The following is a 17,376-nucleotide window of genomic DNA, read 5'->3' on the forward strand; positions in this document are numbered from 1 at the left end:
AAAATGAGTAAGACAGAATACTATCAATGAATCAGTCAATGGATAGTAAAATGTGTCCATAATTTTATGGTAGATTTATTAAAAAAAGAAATTGCAATAACTTTGTTATTTTTAGATATTATAAAATTATTTCTTCACATATATGATAATAATGGCATGCCTGATAAGCCCCTAAAGTATTTGTACTAATTAAAAAATAGTGGTGTATATGTTGACCACCATTTGAGATTTGACAGTTTTGTTTTTTTTTTACTTATAATTTCACTTCGGCTATAACCATAGACTTAATATATTATACTGTCGTATAACCATGGCCAGTGTCGAGTATAATATTATGGCGGGAAAACAATATTCTTGCTCTAACATTGAATTGACATAAAATATATGTCTCTAATGTCTAATGTGTGTGAGCTATTCCTATCACTAGAAGGGCAAAACCAGAGATAGATCAAATATTGGGAACGGCCGTAAGAAACTGATAACGTCGGTTCTTCTAAGTAGTCTGTAATACTGATCATGAGTCTGAATGGTCTGATACCAGTGGTACTTATTTAAATGGGAAAAGTAGTCACCACTCATCAGTGTACTTAGATATTAATTATATGTGACTTGTGAGTTTACGGCCTTTGGAGTTTGGACTCGTTGGACTGGTCTAGACTCTAAACCAGGGGTCATCAAATGGTGGACCGCGGTCCGCATCCGGACCGCCGCACCGATCCATTGTGTGCGGACGCCGGACCAAGCATGTTCGAAGATGAACTTCGTTAAAAATTAATTTCAGTCTCGACATACTGATGAACATGTAGCAACAAAAATTGACACTTTTCTCTTTGATACAAATATAAACACCTTTGTAATTTCCGTAATTACATATTTGTTTTATAAACATTTTTTAATGTGTGAAGCGCGATCCTATGAAGGGGAGGGGGTGGATGTTTCAGGCCGGTTTTCTGTGAGAGAGAGGGCTACTAATTATTATACAATGGCGCATACGAAATGCATGCCCTTTAAATCCATATGAAAAATTCATAAATGTCAAAACACAAAAAAGAAGGCGTAGAAGATAACATTCACATTTCAGAAGAATGTCAAAACTCAAAGAGAAGAATGTTTTCTTTTCAAGTTTTCTATTTGGTTAGGACTTAGGATCAAAGAGAATGTCATATACTACGTAGCAAGAGGTCGGACTTAGAAGAAAAAAAATTAACATTTATTATTTTTTTTAATTGAAACTAAAGTTAAAGTTTTTAAGTGCAAAACCCTCCACTCTAAACATACCAAAAATTAAAAAAAAGAAATGAGCTCAAATAAATGTTTAATTTCAATAAAAATTATTGTACATAGCTAAATAAACACAAAACAATAAAACAGATTTAATCCACAAGGTTTAGGCAACAAATCCGTCCGCTGCTTACGCTTCGATTCCGATCCAGTGGACGCGCATCTTTATACATACACACATAAGTATTATTACTTTGTTTTGTTACATGGGCTCAGGCCAGCTGTATACCACCTCACTTGATCAGAGGACTTTCCCTTAGTGGCCGCACCTCTCATAATATAAGGAGAAGGAAGGTATGGGACCTTCCTTCTCCTCCTCCTTAAATCTCCTTAACAACCATTGCCTGCAGACTAAAATGTTGCAAACTAGTACAGGGACCTAAAAATCTGAAATTAATGAAAAGTTTTTCATTTACTACATTTCCATACATAAATTATTATAGTTAATGACCTTAACGTGCAATTAATTACTACAATAAATCAATAGACACATTTCAACATTTTCGAAATTAACTGCATACATAATGATACATTATAATATTTTCCATGAAATAATAATCTATCTTTTTCATATTATTATAGTTTAAGTTGTAAATTATTATACAAATATGCAAATAATCACTATGACATAGGTACTTTGTATTAGAACACGGTATGACATAGTTTTGTTTTGCTTCAATTTATCAATTTACGGTTATATTTACATTTTACAATGGCTTACCTTTTGTTTTTCATTAATTAATCCACTAATTTACAATTTTTGAAAGAGTTGCTACAAATTACAAAATAATTTTCACTAACTGAAAATCGAACTTTGAGTTTTAAACTTCTTCTTCGTCTTTTTTATCAACCAATCACAGTCGATCTTGCTTAAAAATTGAGCAGATTATCTAACTTAATTTAGTTGCTACGTTTATATTTGGAACCAAATTTTTTTTTGTTCGAAAGTTTCACCCACCGGTTAGGACCACAGAGTACTATACAGCTAGATTAACAAAAAAACCCGTTATTATGAATAATAGGGATGATGACAAGGTCAAAGATTAGTGAATTTTGTTAATAAAATAAAGAAATCACTGTAAAAAATAAGTGTTCCCAAAATTGCAGCTTGATAGCATTTGTATTTTTTTGTTATGCGCCTTCAAAGTTGGATATTCAAGTCGATTTTTTTTTCAATTAAATTTCTTTATATTTGTATATGTCGTAGGATGATTTGATAAATCCGTGTTTTCGCGAAATCCCTAGAATTTTCGCGAAAATTCGATTTATCAAATCATCCTACGACATGTCGTAGGATGATTTGATAAATCGATTGTCTGCAGACGCGTTGGCCAACGCGTTCGCCTATTGCCGGCTCTTGATATAGGCGAACGCGTTGGCCAACGCGTCTGCAGACGCGTTGGCAGTGCGCTTGCAACGGCGTTTGTGAGTAATCCACACATAGGAAGGTCGTTCAGTATGCTTTGGATCGCGCCAATGTGCGGACGGATTCAAAATGGATGTTTAGTCGCTAACAGCTGCAGCTGTTTATTTATTCACAGCTTATAATTACTTTGTAAATGTGGACAAGAAAAAGTTTTTAAAGAGTATTCTGGAAATAAATAAATAAAAGGCGAGAAAACGTAACAAACAAAGAAATAAACTCACTTTTACATAATATTTTATAATATTAAAATAATATAAGTAATTATTTTATTACCTACTTATTATTTATTAAATTATTACATACAAAAATTATTACATATTATAATAATTATCATAATTATAACTCCGGGCAAACTGATCGCGCGGCCTATGTGTGGATGGAGCGCGAAGCTTGCGACAAATGTCCTTTGATCTTTTGCCGACATTTCCGACCCGCGCGGCAAGCTCGCAGATGCGTCGGCCAACGTCTAAATACCTACGGCCAACGCGCGAACGCCCGTTCTACACATTGGGCCAACGCGTCTGCAGACGCGTTGGCCAACGCGTTCGCCTATATCAAGAGCCGGCATATGTCGAGAGCCGCCTTAAGACGCTTATCTGTCTACAAATATACACTAGTAATCTGTGGTACTTTAAATACTGGTTAGGATCACAAACATACTAGTAATCTGTGATCACAAATTCACTAAATACAAATGTTAGAATCTAAAAGTGATGTAAAACCTAACTTAGGTTTACCTAAGTAATTAAGGGACCATAATGATGAACGAGAATAGCTCCGAATTAAATAATATGCACCGGGAATTAACATGTGTTCTTTTCCCCGGCGTAGTTAAAAATGATGATAAAGCTTTACAGTGCATGGGTGGTATTAAAACAATATCTCAGGTAAACATTAAAGCATGAAACTGTTCTGAAATACTGGACGTTGTTTAAAATATCGCATTATGATGACGGACTTTTTATTTTCAGGTTCATAGTCAATCGAACAAAAAACGATTAGGCTTAAGTTTTCAGTATGACAATCCTTATGTTAAGAAAATGCATGCTGATGTGCAACCAGCATTCGGTGTGCTGTTTAAGATTAAGGTAAAAAAGAAGAAAGTAGGTAATGAAATCAAAAGAGAAGTCATTTCCACAACAGCAATGGGATCTGTGAAAAAGATATACAAGTTTGAATGTAAGTATAATATGATTAAAAAACTAATAAGATATGAGCAATTCCATATGTGACTGACTCTACATTTGATACGACTTGCGTTTTATTTTGTCATATATTATGGTTACTATCATGTTGTTAGTATCAATTTTAAGATGGCTTTGTAGCAGATAAAACAAGTTAACTTATGTAGAAAAAATTGTATACACTGCTGTTTTCAAATAACATTTATTTAGTCAAACATAAATGTGACCGACACTACATGATATATTATTATTATTATTACATGCAAAAGGAAGTCATTTCTGAGAGTGTTTGTAAACACCAATAATCTTCCTCTCTGTGTGCTAAACAACTCTACTTTATATTTTTATCGAAAGTTCATGAAACAAACTATAATAAAATGGTTACCCATAACCTGTAAGTTATTTAAAAAAATATTTATTAGCAAAAGAAATTGTGACCGACACTACAGCCCAAAATGTGACTGACACTAGGAAACGTAGGAAAGTTTCTAATTTTGTTGATGTAAAAGTAATGTTACTGTAGTTATAGACAAAACTAATGATTTTTATGTGACCGACACTACAACTCGACACTGATCTTACAAGCCTATTATATCTTTATAAAAATGAATTTTCTCGAATCTCAAAAGCTATATCGGTATTTAATTGTTTGAACAATCAGTGTGTAACAAAATATAATAAGAATTTAAAATACATAACGTAAAAACTAAGTCACTACTTCATCACACAAAACCACACTCAGCCGAGCTCACGACATCATCTCATAAATGGCAGCTTTGCTAGAAAAGTAATGCTTAGAAATTGTTGCTTCTATAAAATCTTAATAGTGCCATAATATTGTAACTATAATTAAGTATTTTTAGTACCAAAATGAGGTATTTATTTATTAGTTAATGGTAGACTTTGACATGGAACTGCCCATATGACAATGGCAGAAATTATTTTCAGAATGTTTAGCATTTATGCCATTATGTCGCTGCCCAACCAGCAAAAAGTGGTTTTTATACTATCTCCAGGAGTAAATTCCATAGGACTATAAGAGACTTTTATCCACATATAAGTCCGGAAAAGGGCCCACTTTATAAGTAAAATTTTACTTATATGGTATTTATAATGGACCGCTTTAATGCCGTTTACGCCTATATTTCTCCTACGAGGGCTGCTATTTATGTATCCGGAACTGGCCACTTACAAGAACAATATTTAAAAAGTAATTACAACATTTGAAAATAGAACTCTTTGGTTGAAGAATACATTTTGGCTGCGTTCCAGAAGACGTTAATTTTGACCAAAACGCTCAAAACGTCCCCTTCTGCCGTTCCATTTGACGACCGCGGTCATTTTGATCGCGGCTATGACGTCACTCATGACGTCATCATTTTCGCTCAAAACGACCCTCGACGAAGATGGGTCAAAGCTGGCGTTCTAGTTATTTTTTTAATTTTAATGTAATATATCGCGAAAGCCATGTTCGGAAAGTTTTGAAGAGAGAGTAGAGACAAAAAAGCATCATATTATTTCATTACAAATAATATTTTAATTGAAATACATATTATATTAAATAACATTTAATAAAATATTTTGATTGGAAAAGAAATTGTTTAAAATGAAAGGTCAAATGATTTCTTATAAAATTTATTACTAATTTTCATTTCTCCTGTACCTGTTGACTTACTCGTACTTGACTTAGCATTACGCGGTAACAACGTAACAACGTAACGTTTATGTGACAATAGTCAATATTCAAAGTATTTGGTTTTGTTATTAAAATATGATTCAAAGTGGAAACTGAAATAAAATAAAAGTTTAACTATATTAAAATAATATGATTACTTCAGTAAAAAAAATGTAATACTAAAAACGAAACAAATACTTATTATATTATGTATTTTATTTGTAAAATAAATGTAACTAAGTATAAACAATTACTTTTATTTACGACTTGAAGAAAAGGATGAATATCCAAGTTCTGTTCAATGTAAGTACTTATGTATAAAAAAAATTATAGTTCTTTTTTTAAACTTTTCTCAAAACGCTCCATAATCCGTTCCACTTGGGTTTGTATCACTGACGCTCACATGCTAGTGGAACGGGAAAAACTACGGTCTTGAGCGTGAGCGTTTTTAACGTCATCTGGAACGCGGGGTTTGTTTCATGTGACTGTCAATTATTTTTCCATTGTGGCGTCATTTTGAAAATTGCGTGTCTTCATTTGCCATGGATTTAACGCGTGAACATTTTCGTGCAATGATTTACTACGATTTTCGGCGTGGGCTAAATCAACAACAGTGCTTTATTCAACTCACCGCAACTTTTGGAGATGAAGCACCATCAAAAACCACTGTTTATCACTGGTACAGTGAGTTTAATCGTGGGCGGTCTATGCTCACGGATGAAAATAAAGAAGGTCGCCCAAAAACAGCTGTTGTCCCACAAAATATAGATGCTGTGCGGGAACTAATAATGCGTGATCGTCATGTTACTTAACGCGAGATAGAGGCGTCCTTAGGCATAAGTATGACGAGCATACATAAGATCATAGACATAATATATACCTAAAGACCAACAAAGAGTGCGAGAGAGAAGAAAATCCTTTATGGAATTATAACAAGATGAAAAGAGAGAGGCAGTCTAATGAAAATTGTAACAACTTTTATTTGACAGGTCGTCAAAAGTCGTCAATCGTTTTTATGCCCTTTCGGTATTTGCAATTTATTATTTAAATCGTATGTTATTTTCAACAAATACTATTATATATAACAATAATAACTTGTGCTGTGAGTGATTGCAGTGTAAATCATAGGAATAATTCTGAAAAATATACATTTCACCCCTAATTAATCTTCATGTCCTAATTGCTACGATGTGTTTATTTTTGCTATATTCTGGTCTTTAGTTCTCTATTTCAAATAAAATATTGTGAATCCTCCCTTTTACTTTCATATTTTGCGTAACTAAAGGTACTATTGTTCCTATATTACACAAATTTTGAAGAAAAATTTTTCATCAAAATTTCTTACATATACGCTAGTGCTTGAATCAAATTTATCGATATGCTTATCGATATTTTACAATAACATAAATCTAAAATAAAAATCATTTACCTTTATATTTATCACCTTAAGCCCGGCCACACATTATCCGAAATTTCTGATCAGAAAAATTCGGACGCCCGGCGGAACGCACTCTGTTCATACATTTTGTTGTAGACCCATCATACTAAAATAATTTCTGACGTGTCAAAATGTATGAGCGGGGCAGGGCGTCCGAATTTTAGTGATCACAAATTCGGATAATGTGCGGCCGGACTAAAAGGACATATTATCTTATTTTAACTAATAGTATATTATAATATAGCTAATATAATATAACTACTATAATATAGAGTGACTCTAAAACTAGAGGAAGGTTTATATTTATATATCATAATCATTTGTTTTACAGATTCCCTCAAGATCCTCTAATAAGAGGAAAATGGCTGAAATTAATTGGGCGTGTTGGTTGGAATCCCAAGAAAAATTCAACAATATGTAGCAAACATTTCATTGAAAATTTTTAAAGAAAAATTAGAATAAATACTATTTTGGTTAAAGGAGCTATCCCAACTCTATTTGTGCCAGTAAGTTTGACATACTGTTGCACTTGTTACTGAAGCAATTATTAAAAATAAGCAATTATAAGCAATTAATGCCTTTTAGTTCATTTAAGATTATACTTATATGAACTAAAAAGTATTAAATAATCCTTATTCTGTACTCAATCTTCATAATTTTGAAGTCGGTACCAGTCCTAAGTATATAAGTTGCTGTTATACCTATTCTGTCAGAGAACTGGCGATTAGGTTAGCTGGTACCGATTGCAAAATAATGAAGATTGAGAACAGAATTTTACTGAGTACAGAATAAGAATTATTTAATACTTTTTAGTTCATTTAAGTATAATATTACTATTGTCATTGCCTTGGAAGTCGGTTTTAATTTTTTGTTTAAAAATAATAATTTTACTCATTTTAGCTGTCCTTAACGTTTTCTATACTTACAGTTGTTGTTTCAAAAAATCAAAATCAAAATTGCTTTATTTCTGAACAAATCTGAAATAAAATATATTTTCAGAATACATGGTGCCTACCACCGGTTCGGTAACTAAGCCGACGAGAAGAACCGGCGTAAGAAACTCGCACGCCCACTTTTTACCAAAAAAAGTGAGAAAAAAATTTATCTTTTAAAACAAAATTTACAATGCTGTAACTAAAAATTATACAATGTAAACATAGATAGATACATAATAATTGTAAGTCATGTAGAAGAAGCCTTGCAAGCAGTCATTCAGCATTCTACTCCCAAGATGTGCCATCAATTATGAAATCATTTTGGCTTTGGCACAAAACCTTCTTTGACTACTTTTTTAAATTTATTAATCGAAAGATTTTGAACGTTTTCTGGGACCATATGTTCCCATTTGAATATCAAGGAGTCACTTCGATTTCTCATTGTTTCCATCACCAGACCACCACTTTTGTGAACATGATACCTACTCGGAACAATACAATGTACAGCAAAAGAAAGAAAATCGGTTCATAAACGGCGGAGTAATCGTTGAACATACATAAAAATATATCCACAGGCGAACGTCTAGACTCCTCCTGTTTGGAAGTCGGTTCAAAATAATTGTAATAAAATATTATGATATTTTATAATATGTATTTAATTTAAGAATAAAATATAATATACCATGTGTGTTGTTTACTTTCAACGTTTACTTTCAATGTAAGGACTGATTTACCAGATAGATTTTACCTGAGTAATAAATAAGTAACTTTATAATGTGTTAAGTGTAAATTACTTTATATATTTTTAATATTACCCCTATAAGAACCTCATGTCATAACATATCCGACGATTGAAAAATCATTCCAAAAGAAAATGTGTATCTACTTTTCAATCGTCACCTTTTTTTGCCAATTAAAATTTATGATACCTAATTTGAAATACAAATCTATCAAAGTTGCATATTATTTATTTCTTATAGAAACTCAGGTAAAATAACTCGAACGGACTAAACTATCGATAGCAAAATACTATACTATCGATAGTAAAATATACATCACTAGCCCACGCACACATTGACAGATCAAAAATGGTCACGCATTTTCGAGTTGTCAGGTGGTCTTTACGACAGTATATATTATGTATATATTATGTCTATGCATAAGATATTACACGAACATTTGGCTGTAAAAAAAATATGTTCGCGTTGGATTCCGCACAACTTGACAATCGATCAAAAACGGGCTCGTGTCGATTGGTGCAAAAAAATGATAAAAAAATCCAACCGTGGTACGTCAAAAGCCGTTTATAATATCTACACAGGTGATGAATCTTGGATCTATGCATATGACCCCGAAACTAAACAACAGTCAACGGTGTAGGTGTTCCAAGATGAGCCGAAACCAACAAAAGTTACGCGTGCAAAAAGTACTTTGAAGCAAATGGTCGCCTGTTTTTTTGGAATTAATGGACATGTGGCTACAGTGCCATTAGAGAATCGTAAAACGGTTAATTCTGAATGGTATACGACCATTTGTTTACCAGAAGTCTTTGAAGAAATAAGAAAGGACAACCGACAACGCAGAATCATATTACATCACGACAATGCTAGCTGTCACACCTCAGCTGAAACAACTCAGTTTTTGGAGGGTCAAAAGATCGAATTGACTGGTCATCCGCCGTACAGCCCTGATTTGGCACCTAACGATTTCTTTTTATTTCCATACGCGAAGAACAAATTACGTGGTCAACGTTTTTCGAGCCGCGAAGAGGCTGTTGATGCGTTCAAAATGCACGTTTTGGAGATACCTCAATCAGAATGGAAAAAGTGCTATGAAAATTGGTTCCAGCGTATGCAAAAGTGTGTCGATCATCGCGGCGAATATTTTGAAAAGCAATAAAACCATATTAAATGATATATGTTTGTTTCTTTTTTTAATTCCGGATACATAAATAGCAGCCCTCGTATAATTGAATTGGGTGAGTGCAATTAATCCTGTATAAGTAAATTATAGGAAAAAGTGAGATAAATACTGCAAGCATTCGAATTGTGTGCTGGTAGTCCAGGAATTGTCAAAACTTAACTTTTATTCTTATATATATATATATATATAAATATACGAAAAAAAATATAAAATATATATATATATATATATATATATATATATATATATATATATATATATATATATATATATATATATATATATATATATATATATATATATATATATATATATATATATTTATATATATTTATTACTTAACAACGCCCTCTGCTGGATATATATATATATATATATATATATATATATCCAGCAGAGGGCGTTGTTAAGTAACACGAAGTCAATGAGTATTTGCTATACCAAGCAAAGCTCGGTCATCCGGGTACTTTTATATTATTAAATGTCAACCATTGTAATCAGAAATATAATATAGTAGAAAATCAATTACAAATACAGGTATCAGGAGTCAATGGTATTGGATATCTATATTACATTATCCAACATCATTGACTCAATGATATTGGATAATGTAATATAGACATATGATTCATTTCTTCCTTGATCATAGATTTTTGACATTTGCTGAGAGATTGGATCCAATACGGTCATTTTTTAAATTTCTTGTTTGTTAATATGTTTCAAATAATGTAATGTAATTATTTTTCTAATTATATACTTGGATAATCTTGCTGAAATAACAAAAAACAAGCCATATTAAAAATGACGATGTCTTTTTACAAATCGAATTCCCTGTATGGCTGGTCTGGAACCCTGACGTCAATACCTGTCAGCGTTAGCGCTCTCCATTGGCTATTGAAACCACATATGACGTAAAATAGGATCAATGAAATATGATAATGTAATATGCAGATATGATCAAATGATCATATGTATTGGATCCTATATATGATCATAGAAATGATCATATATAAATGATAATGTAATACCCCCCTTAGAAAGACTTTTTTGTTTTGAAAATATCATGGACAGTCGCCATTTTCTCGGTGAGCATTTCCAAGTGCGACTTAGGGTCATTATAAGTAATATTGGTTCTATATTGGCAAGTGTTAAAACCGAAGATTCGCCATATTGTTACCAATTAGGGTTCCACATTGCCTAGATGAAAACAAACTCTATTGATATTCATACAGTGTGTAACAAAAACAAGTGATAATACTTTAGGGTGTGTACGTGTTCCTTGTAGAGAGTTCACTGTGAAAGTAGTAGTGCTGAAAGACCAACATTTTTTTTCACTTTTGTATGGGCAAGGGCCCGAGCGTCACGAGTTTCCCCATACAAAAGTGAAAAAAAATTTTGGTCTTTCAGCACTGCTGCACTGCAAATTCAGCGCTGCTATTTTCACGGTGAACTCTCAACAAGGAACACGTACACACCCTAAAGTATTATCACTTATTTTTTATACACCCTGTATATTTGCAAGTTAAGGAATATTTATAAACCCTTATACCCTTGTTATGCGTCCTAGGTTAAAAATATAATAAAAACAATTCCTATAATAGAATTTACAAAACTATATAAAGCGTGTTTTTGCCTTTAAGAGTTTTGACCAGGATTGTTTGAGATTACTTAATCTATAACACTACTATGGAATGCCATGCCAATTATAAGTGTATCTAAACTTATAACTGCATGCGATAAATCTATATAGAGAACATTTTATCCTACTGCATGCTGTTGTAATCTAAGTGATGTTATTATAATTAAGTAAATATATAATATTATAATAAAATAATATAAAATCACTTCTAAAGTAATGTAAAATCAGACAAGAAATATAAATGTTTTTCAGTACCTTAAGGCGAGGATAAACCCCAATTTTTTATTCCGTGACTCCCGGTAAACCGGGAGTCACGGAATAAAAAATTGGGGTTTATGAGAACTAGGTAAACCTAGTTCCAGTATAATAACGAAGTGTTAAAAAATATGAGATATAAAGCACAATATTTAAAATACCTTAAACCATAAACATTTTAATAAAACGTAATACTTTGGCTGTAATTAATTTACCAACTCACCTCCGATAAAAATCTATTTCATCTAAATATAAGTATTAACTAGGATAATTATACATTTTATTTGAATAAATTGTTAGTAAATCTATATTAAAATGTCCTTAACCGAACAATTTTGTTTCTTAATGTTTATTTCCAAAGATAACTACAGTACGCCCGAGTAACTACAGTTTTATGCTAAGCTAAAATGAATATTATTGCGATGCGTATACGCTTGGTCTTTGGTTGTGTGCAAGGTTATCGTTTTGGATTGAGATTAATCCCCGCCTTAACTTTAATTTACTTATAATGGCCATAAAATATTAGCATAAATGAGGTTATAAGTATAAATACCAAGAGTGATTGCGCCTCAGTGTATATATTCCTGGTAGATGCTCCTCGAGGAGTCTTAGGATTTAAATGTTCCTAAGATGTTATTCTATAGGCGGATATAAGTATGAGTTACTAGATTAATTACTCCTGAGAGTATACAGTTTTGTTCCTAGCTATTGTAGGAGTTTTAATCCAGTAGTGGCCACGAAATATGATCCTATATACCGATATAAGCTCAAATTATAGGATGAAACGTACTGAAGTAAAAACGGCATTCATTTATGCTGATAAAAGTGCAGTAGCAAATACCAAAACCATCATCGGAGCTATATAAGTCCAAATAGCATTATAAAATCGCATTCCAGGATTACTTTGCTGGTTGGGCGAGAGTATAATATTTTGTTGGTAAAATGTCCAAATTAAAATCACAACGGAAAACAAGCACACACGTACAATCTTATGCCTAGTAAGATATGTTTGGTTTTTTAGCAATGAGTGATTTTCAATATCTACCTGTAATGCCCACTGTGCCTGGTGGGAACCAGTTCAAATGTGTTTTGGAGGATATTCTGCCATCTGGATTGGAGGATGTTAACGCATTACTGTAAGTTCAAAACTTATGTTTTTTAATCCAGAATGAGAGAAATGTAAGCCAACTTTAATTTATCTACAGTGAGAAATATTTTTCCCGATTGATTCATTGTTTGGTTATTGTAATTAAATTCATGATGCATAACTAAAATTTCAGGAACCCGTGTCCATCTTATATATTGCCAGCTAATTTCACAAGAATAGATAAATCTACTAACTACTACTATACCGATAAAAAGGTTTACTGTCAAAAAGAAATCAAAAGGGAATCTGGGGTAGATGGAGATACACATAGAATGCGTATGGATCGCAGTATCCCTGTTGCCAGATATACATTCAATTTAACCAATGACTTGCCTACAGAGCCACATGATTTTTATATACAAGCAAAAAAAACTAGAGAATCTATATATCCCCAGTTGCAAAATGAGTATGAAAATGTTTCAAAGGTAAGTCAAGTTGTAAATACATTTATTTTCGTAGGCTCTATAAATTATTTTATTATTCTGCTACATCACTCTATAATAATTATAGAGTTAATTATTAGAGAGAATTAATTATTAATTCAATACCATGTTACAGATGTTCGATGTGAGGCCCATATGGTCTATAAATAATATCAAATTTCACACAAAGTTGAAGACTTCTACACTTAAAATAATCTTACCCTGCTTGGCAGTTTATATGAAAGAAGGTCCTTGGAAGATGATGTGGGTCAAATTTGGCTATGATCCTAGAAAAGACCCAGAGGCAAGAATATATCAAACACTGGACTTTAGATTGAGACACTCGAGTATGGCTCAGCCCTTTGAACAACATATTTTTATGAACTTTGGCTATTAACTAATAGCATATTTATTTCAGCTGGAGTTCACACTATGGTAGTATCAAAAGATGACTCTATACATGTGAAAAAAACTGATCGCAGGGTAAAAAAGTTAGTTGCAGAAGATCAAGTGTCAGAGGAAGTCAAAGAGAGTACTGTTTGCTTTCGTCCTGGAATGATTCTGACGCAGAGGCAAATATTTTACCAGGTACTTTCAAATTTTATACCATCAAAACAGTTGCACCAATTTTGCTAATTCTTATTTTGTCAGAATATTCCTTGAAGTAACAGAAGTATAGGCGTGTTTCTTAAATAAAAATTCAAAAAATTATGTGGAAAATCGGAATCAATTTTTGTCACCTCCATCAACATGCTTAAATGCAGAAACAGAGCAGAAATACGAAAGAACAGTAACAATCAGTAATCACTTTGTCTATTCTTCCTCACAGATAAACTTTTCTATAATAACCATGCTTAATATGCTGATATGAAAGAGGAACTGAAGGAGTGAATAAAATAAATAAAATCTAATAGGGCATGCACAAATTGAAAACTAAGTCGTTTTTGTGTGTCGTAGTACTGCGACATAGCGGTGCCGGAGGTGCAGGCGGCGGTGACGGCGTGCTCGTCGTTCTGCCACCACAAGCTGGGCTGGCTACCACCCGGCCTCGACGACGTCTGCCGCAACCACGTCCTCCGCTACGCCAAGGAGGCGCTCCTAGCGAAAAACTCTGACCTCAAATTTGAGGTGAGCTCTATTACCCTCTTACTATTAAAACTAGCTATTTGACCGAGCTTTGCTCGGTATTCGATAAAACACGAATAAAATGACATTTTCTAAAAATGATTCCTAGCTAGATCGATTTATCGCCCCCGAAACCTCCTATATACTAAATTTCATGAGAATCGTTGGAGCCGATTCCAAGATTCCAATTATATATAATATTTATTTTTTCTCGGGCTTTTACACTAATCTGACCAGTACTTCTCATGTAAATATTCTATGAAGATAAAAAAGGTATCATTTGATAGCTAAACTTATGGACTACGCTTAAACAGGAAATATGTTTTAAATTTCGTGGAATTAAACATAGAAAAACCAAAGTTTAAGAAAAAAAATTGTGTATTATTTAATTTGGCTTTATATATACTTATGAAGTATAGGTAGTATGAAGCCAGAGATTTTTTTTTCAAAAGTTGAAGAAAAAAATATTTGAAAGCCAATTTGTCACTAAAATATGCCATAAATCATGAGTTCAAATTTTTTTCTATATAAAATAGATCATGACATTAAAGGATCGGTCATCGGACACCGGTGTCGGGACACATTGTATATAATATATATACATGAATTGCTCGTTTAAAGATATAAGATTATTGACGTAATAATTATTGTGACAACATTTGATTTGATATAACCCAACTAAATAGTGTAGGTCCGCCATATGCCTAAAGGTGCACATACACCGGACAATTTGTCGTTTCGATCGATCGTCAAGAAAATAGTCCAATCGATCTTTTGAACGTAAAATCGTTTGCGATATTGCTACACACGTACAATTTGTCGTTAGATTTTAACATCGAGGAGATAAATCGTTACGATAATTGTCCCGTGTATGGCCACCTTTAGACTTAACAATTCTCTGACTGGTAAATTGTAAATATAATGTCAGGTGGCAGAATATAAGTTTTATCATGTTTTATACTATTTAAAGGAGTGAGCACACTGAGACGGGCCGTGCCGGGGCTCAGCGTGCCGGGGCTCATCGCAAAAATCCGCCTCCATACAATTTGTATGGAAGCGGATACGCGTATCGGGGCGCAGCGGATTTCCGCTTCTATACAAATTGTATGGAGGCGGATTTTTGCGATGAGCCCCGGCACGCTGAGAACCGGCACGGCCCGTCTCGGTGTGCTCACTCCTTAAAAGCCCAATATCGTAAATCGTTTCGCACTAACAACTTGGGCTGTAAAACACTTCAAAATTAATAGTGATATATTTTAATTGCAGAAGGCTAGCAGTGACAGTGAAGCGAGTTCTGACGAGGCTGACGAGACGCGGATGGACGTCGACGACGAACCCTCGACGTCGGCTCTTGAAAACTCCATGGCAGATGCAAGTCTGTCATAACATGCGGGTTTATAATATTGTTTTGAAGGTTAATAAATAATTATTATTGTTATTGCCTAGCTAAATAAACGTCATTAAAAATTATCTGTTTTGATGAACATACCTTTGTCCTTTAGTGGCCCGTGGTCCCCAACCTTTTTCTCATACGGGCCACAAACATGTCTTGGTCTTGGTGTCACGGGCTACAACAAAAAAAATTTTGGGTTAAAAAATAACGTTCTTCAAAATTAACGATTTGTGTGACGAAAGGTGGAAAAAAAATCATGTCTTTCACGACTACTTTACATTATTTTGCCGGTGGGCGTGAATTTCAAAATGGTTAACATCACGCGGGCCACAGATAGCGGATCTAGACGAAATCGATAATATCGACGGCGGAGTACAAATGTATTGGATTTGGCATAAGGCGCCGCTGTCCCTTGGCGTTTGGATTGCCGTCAGTTTTCCAACAATAAATTACTAGATCAAATTCGATTTTTATCTATTTGGTACGTAATAATTATTATGAAGCTGATAATTTATCGCTTATTTTCATGGAGTCAAGAATATAAAAATCACAATGCAAATGTTGAGTATGCGCCTTGGTATGGATGATCGCAGATCGAACAAGCTAGAGTTTCTTGTCTGGAATCGCACCATTGGATGAGATGGAAATACTCTTCAGGTGTTTGTATTATTTATTTTGGAAATAATTTGCAATCCCGTCCAAATATCTGCTGACTCGGCAGGTAGTTGGTACAGAACGGTTGCGCAGTAATTATATTATCATCAAAAGGACAAGGGGGATATTTAGACTGGGTACTAACTGGGTAGTTACTTAAACTCTAGGAACAATAAAAACTACTTAAACTATATCCTCTATATCAGTGGTTCCCAACCTTTTTTTCATGCGGGCCACAAACATGTTTTGGTCTTGGTGTCGCGGGCCGCAACAACATTTTTTTGGGGTTAAAAATAACGTTCTTCAAAATTAAAGATTTAAAAGTGGAAAACTTTTCACGAATTTCAAGACGACTTTAGATTATTTTGCCGGTAGGCGTGAATTTCAAAATGTTTAACATCACGCGGGCCACGAATACAGTCCCGGCGGGCCGCATGCGGCACGCTGGCCGAGGGTTGGGGATAGCTGCTCTATATTGTAGACGATTGTATTTACGAGATCATAAAGGATTGAAAGCCGTGAATAATACAGTGATGATACGAGTAACGAGTAGCAAAGTTCAAAATGTATCTCATAAGTCATAACGGAAGGGCAGAGAGCGCGATTAAAAAGTTTGTTTGAACAAAGATAAGCATACGAGCACGAAACAAAGAATCGTCATATTTTGTTTATCAGCCCTGTAATTTATTTAAGTAAAGACAATTTAATAATCATGTCAAATGATGTTATTTTTGACGATAACCTATAATATAACTTAGTTATATTCTTTGGTAACAACCGAGACCAGCCATACAATTTATTCCTCTATGGTAACAGTAAAATTTTAAAGTTCAGTATGAAAAGCGAGTTAAGTACTTTTCATTACCGAAAATATTGTAG

General features: G+C 33.5%; 1 protein-coding gene and 1 long non-coding RNA gene across 2 annotated transcripts; both read left to right on the forward strand.

The window, feature by feature from the left end:
* On the forward strand, positions 1-17,326 carry LOC121734103. The gene is made up of 3 exons (XR_006036664.1): positions 1-210; positions 1,085-1,087; positions 17,314-17,326. It is a non-coding gene; the product is annotated as an uncharacterized LOC121734103 (long non-coding RNA).
* LOC121733956 (general transcription factor 3C polypeptide 5) lies at positions 3,400-15,896 on the forward strand. The gene is made up of 8 exons (XM_042124363.1): positions 3,400-3,594; positions 3,679-3,886; positions 12,778-12,892; positions 13,037-13,328; positions 13,462-13,672; positions 13,744-13,913; positions 14,283-14,453; positions 15,717-15,896. The coding sequence occupies exons 1-8, from the start codon at positions 3,466-3,468 to the stop codon at positions 15,834-15,836; spliced, it is 1,416 nt and encodes a 471-aa protein (XP_041980297.1). The 5' UTR covers positions 3,400-3,465; the 3' UTR covers positions 15,837-15,896.
* Positions 17,327-17,376: the final 50 nt, after the last annotated feature.

Source organism: Aricia agestis, chromosome 1 (assembly GCF_905147365.1).
Source record: "Aricia agestis chromosome 1, ilAriAges1.1, whole genome shotgun sequence".
NCBI classification, from domain to species: Eukaryota; Metazoa; Arthropoda; class Insecta; order Lepidoptera; family Lycaenidae; genus Aricia; species Aricia agestis.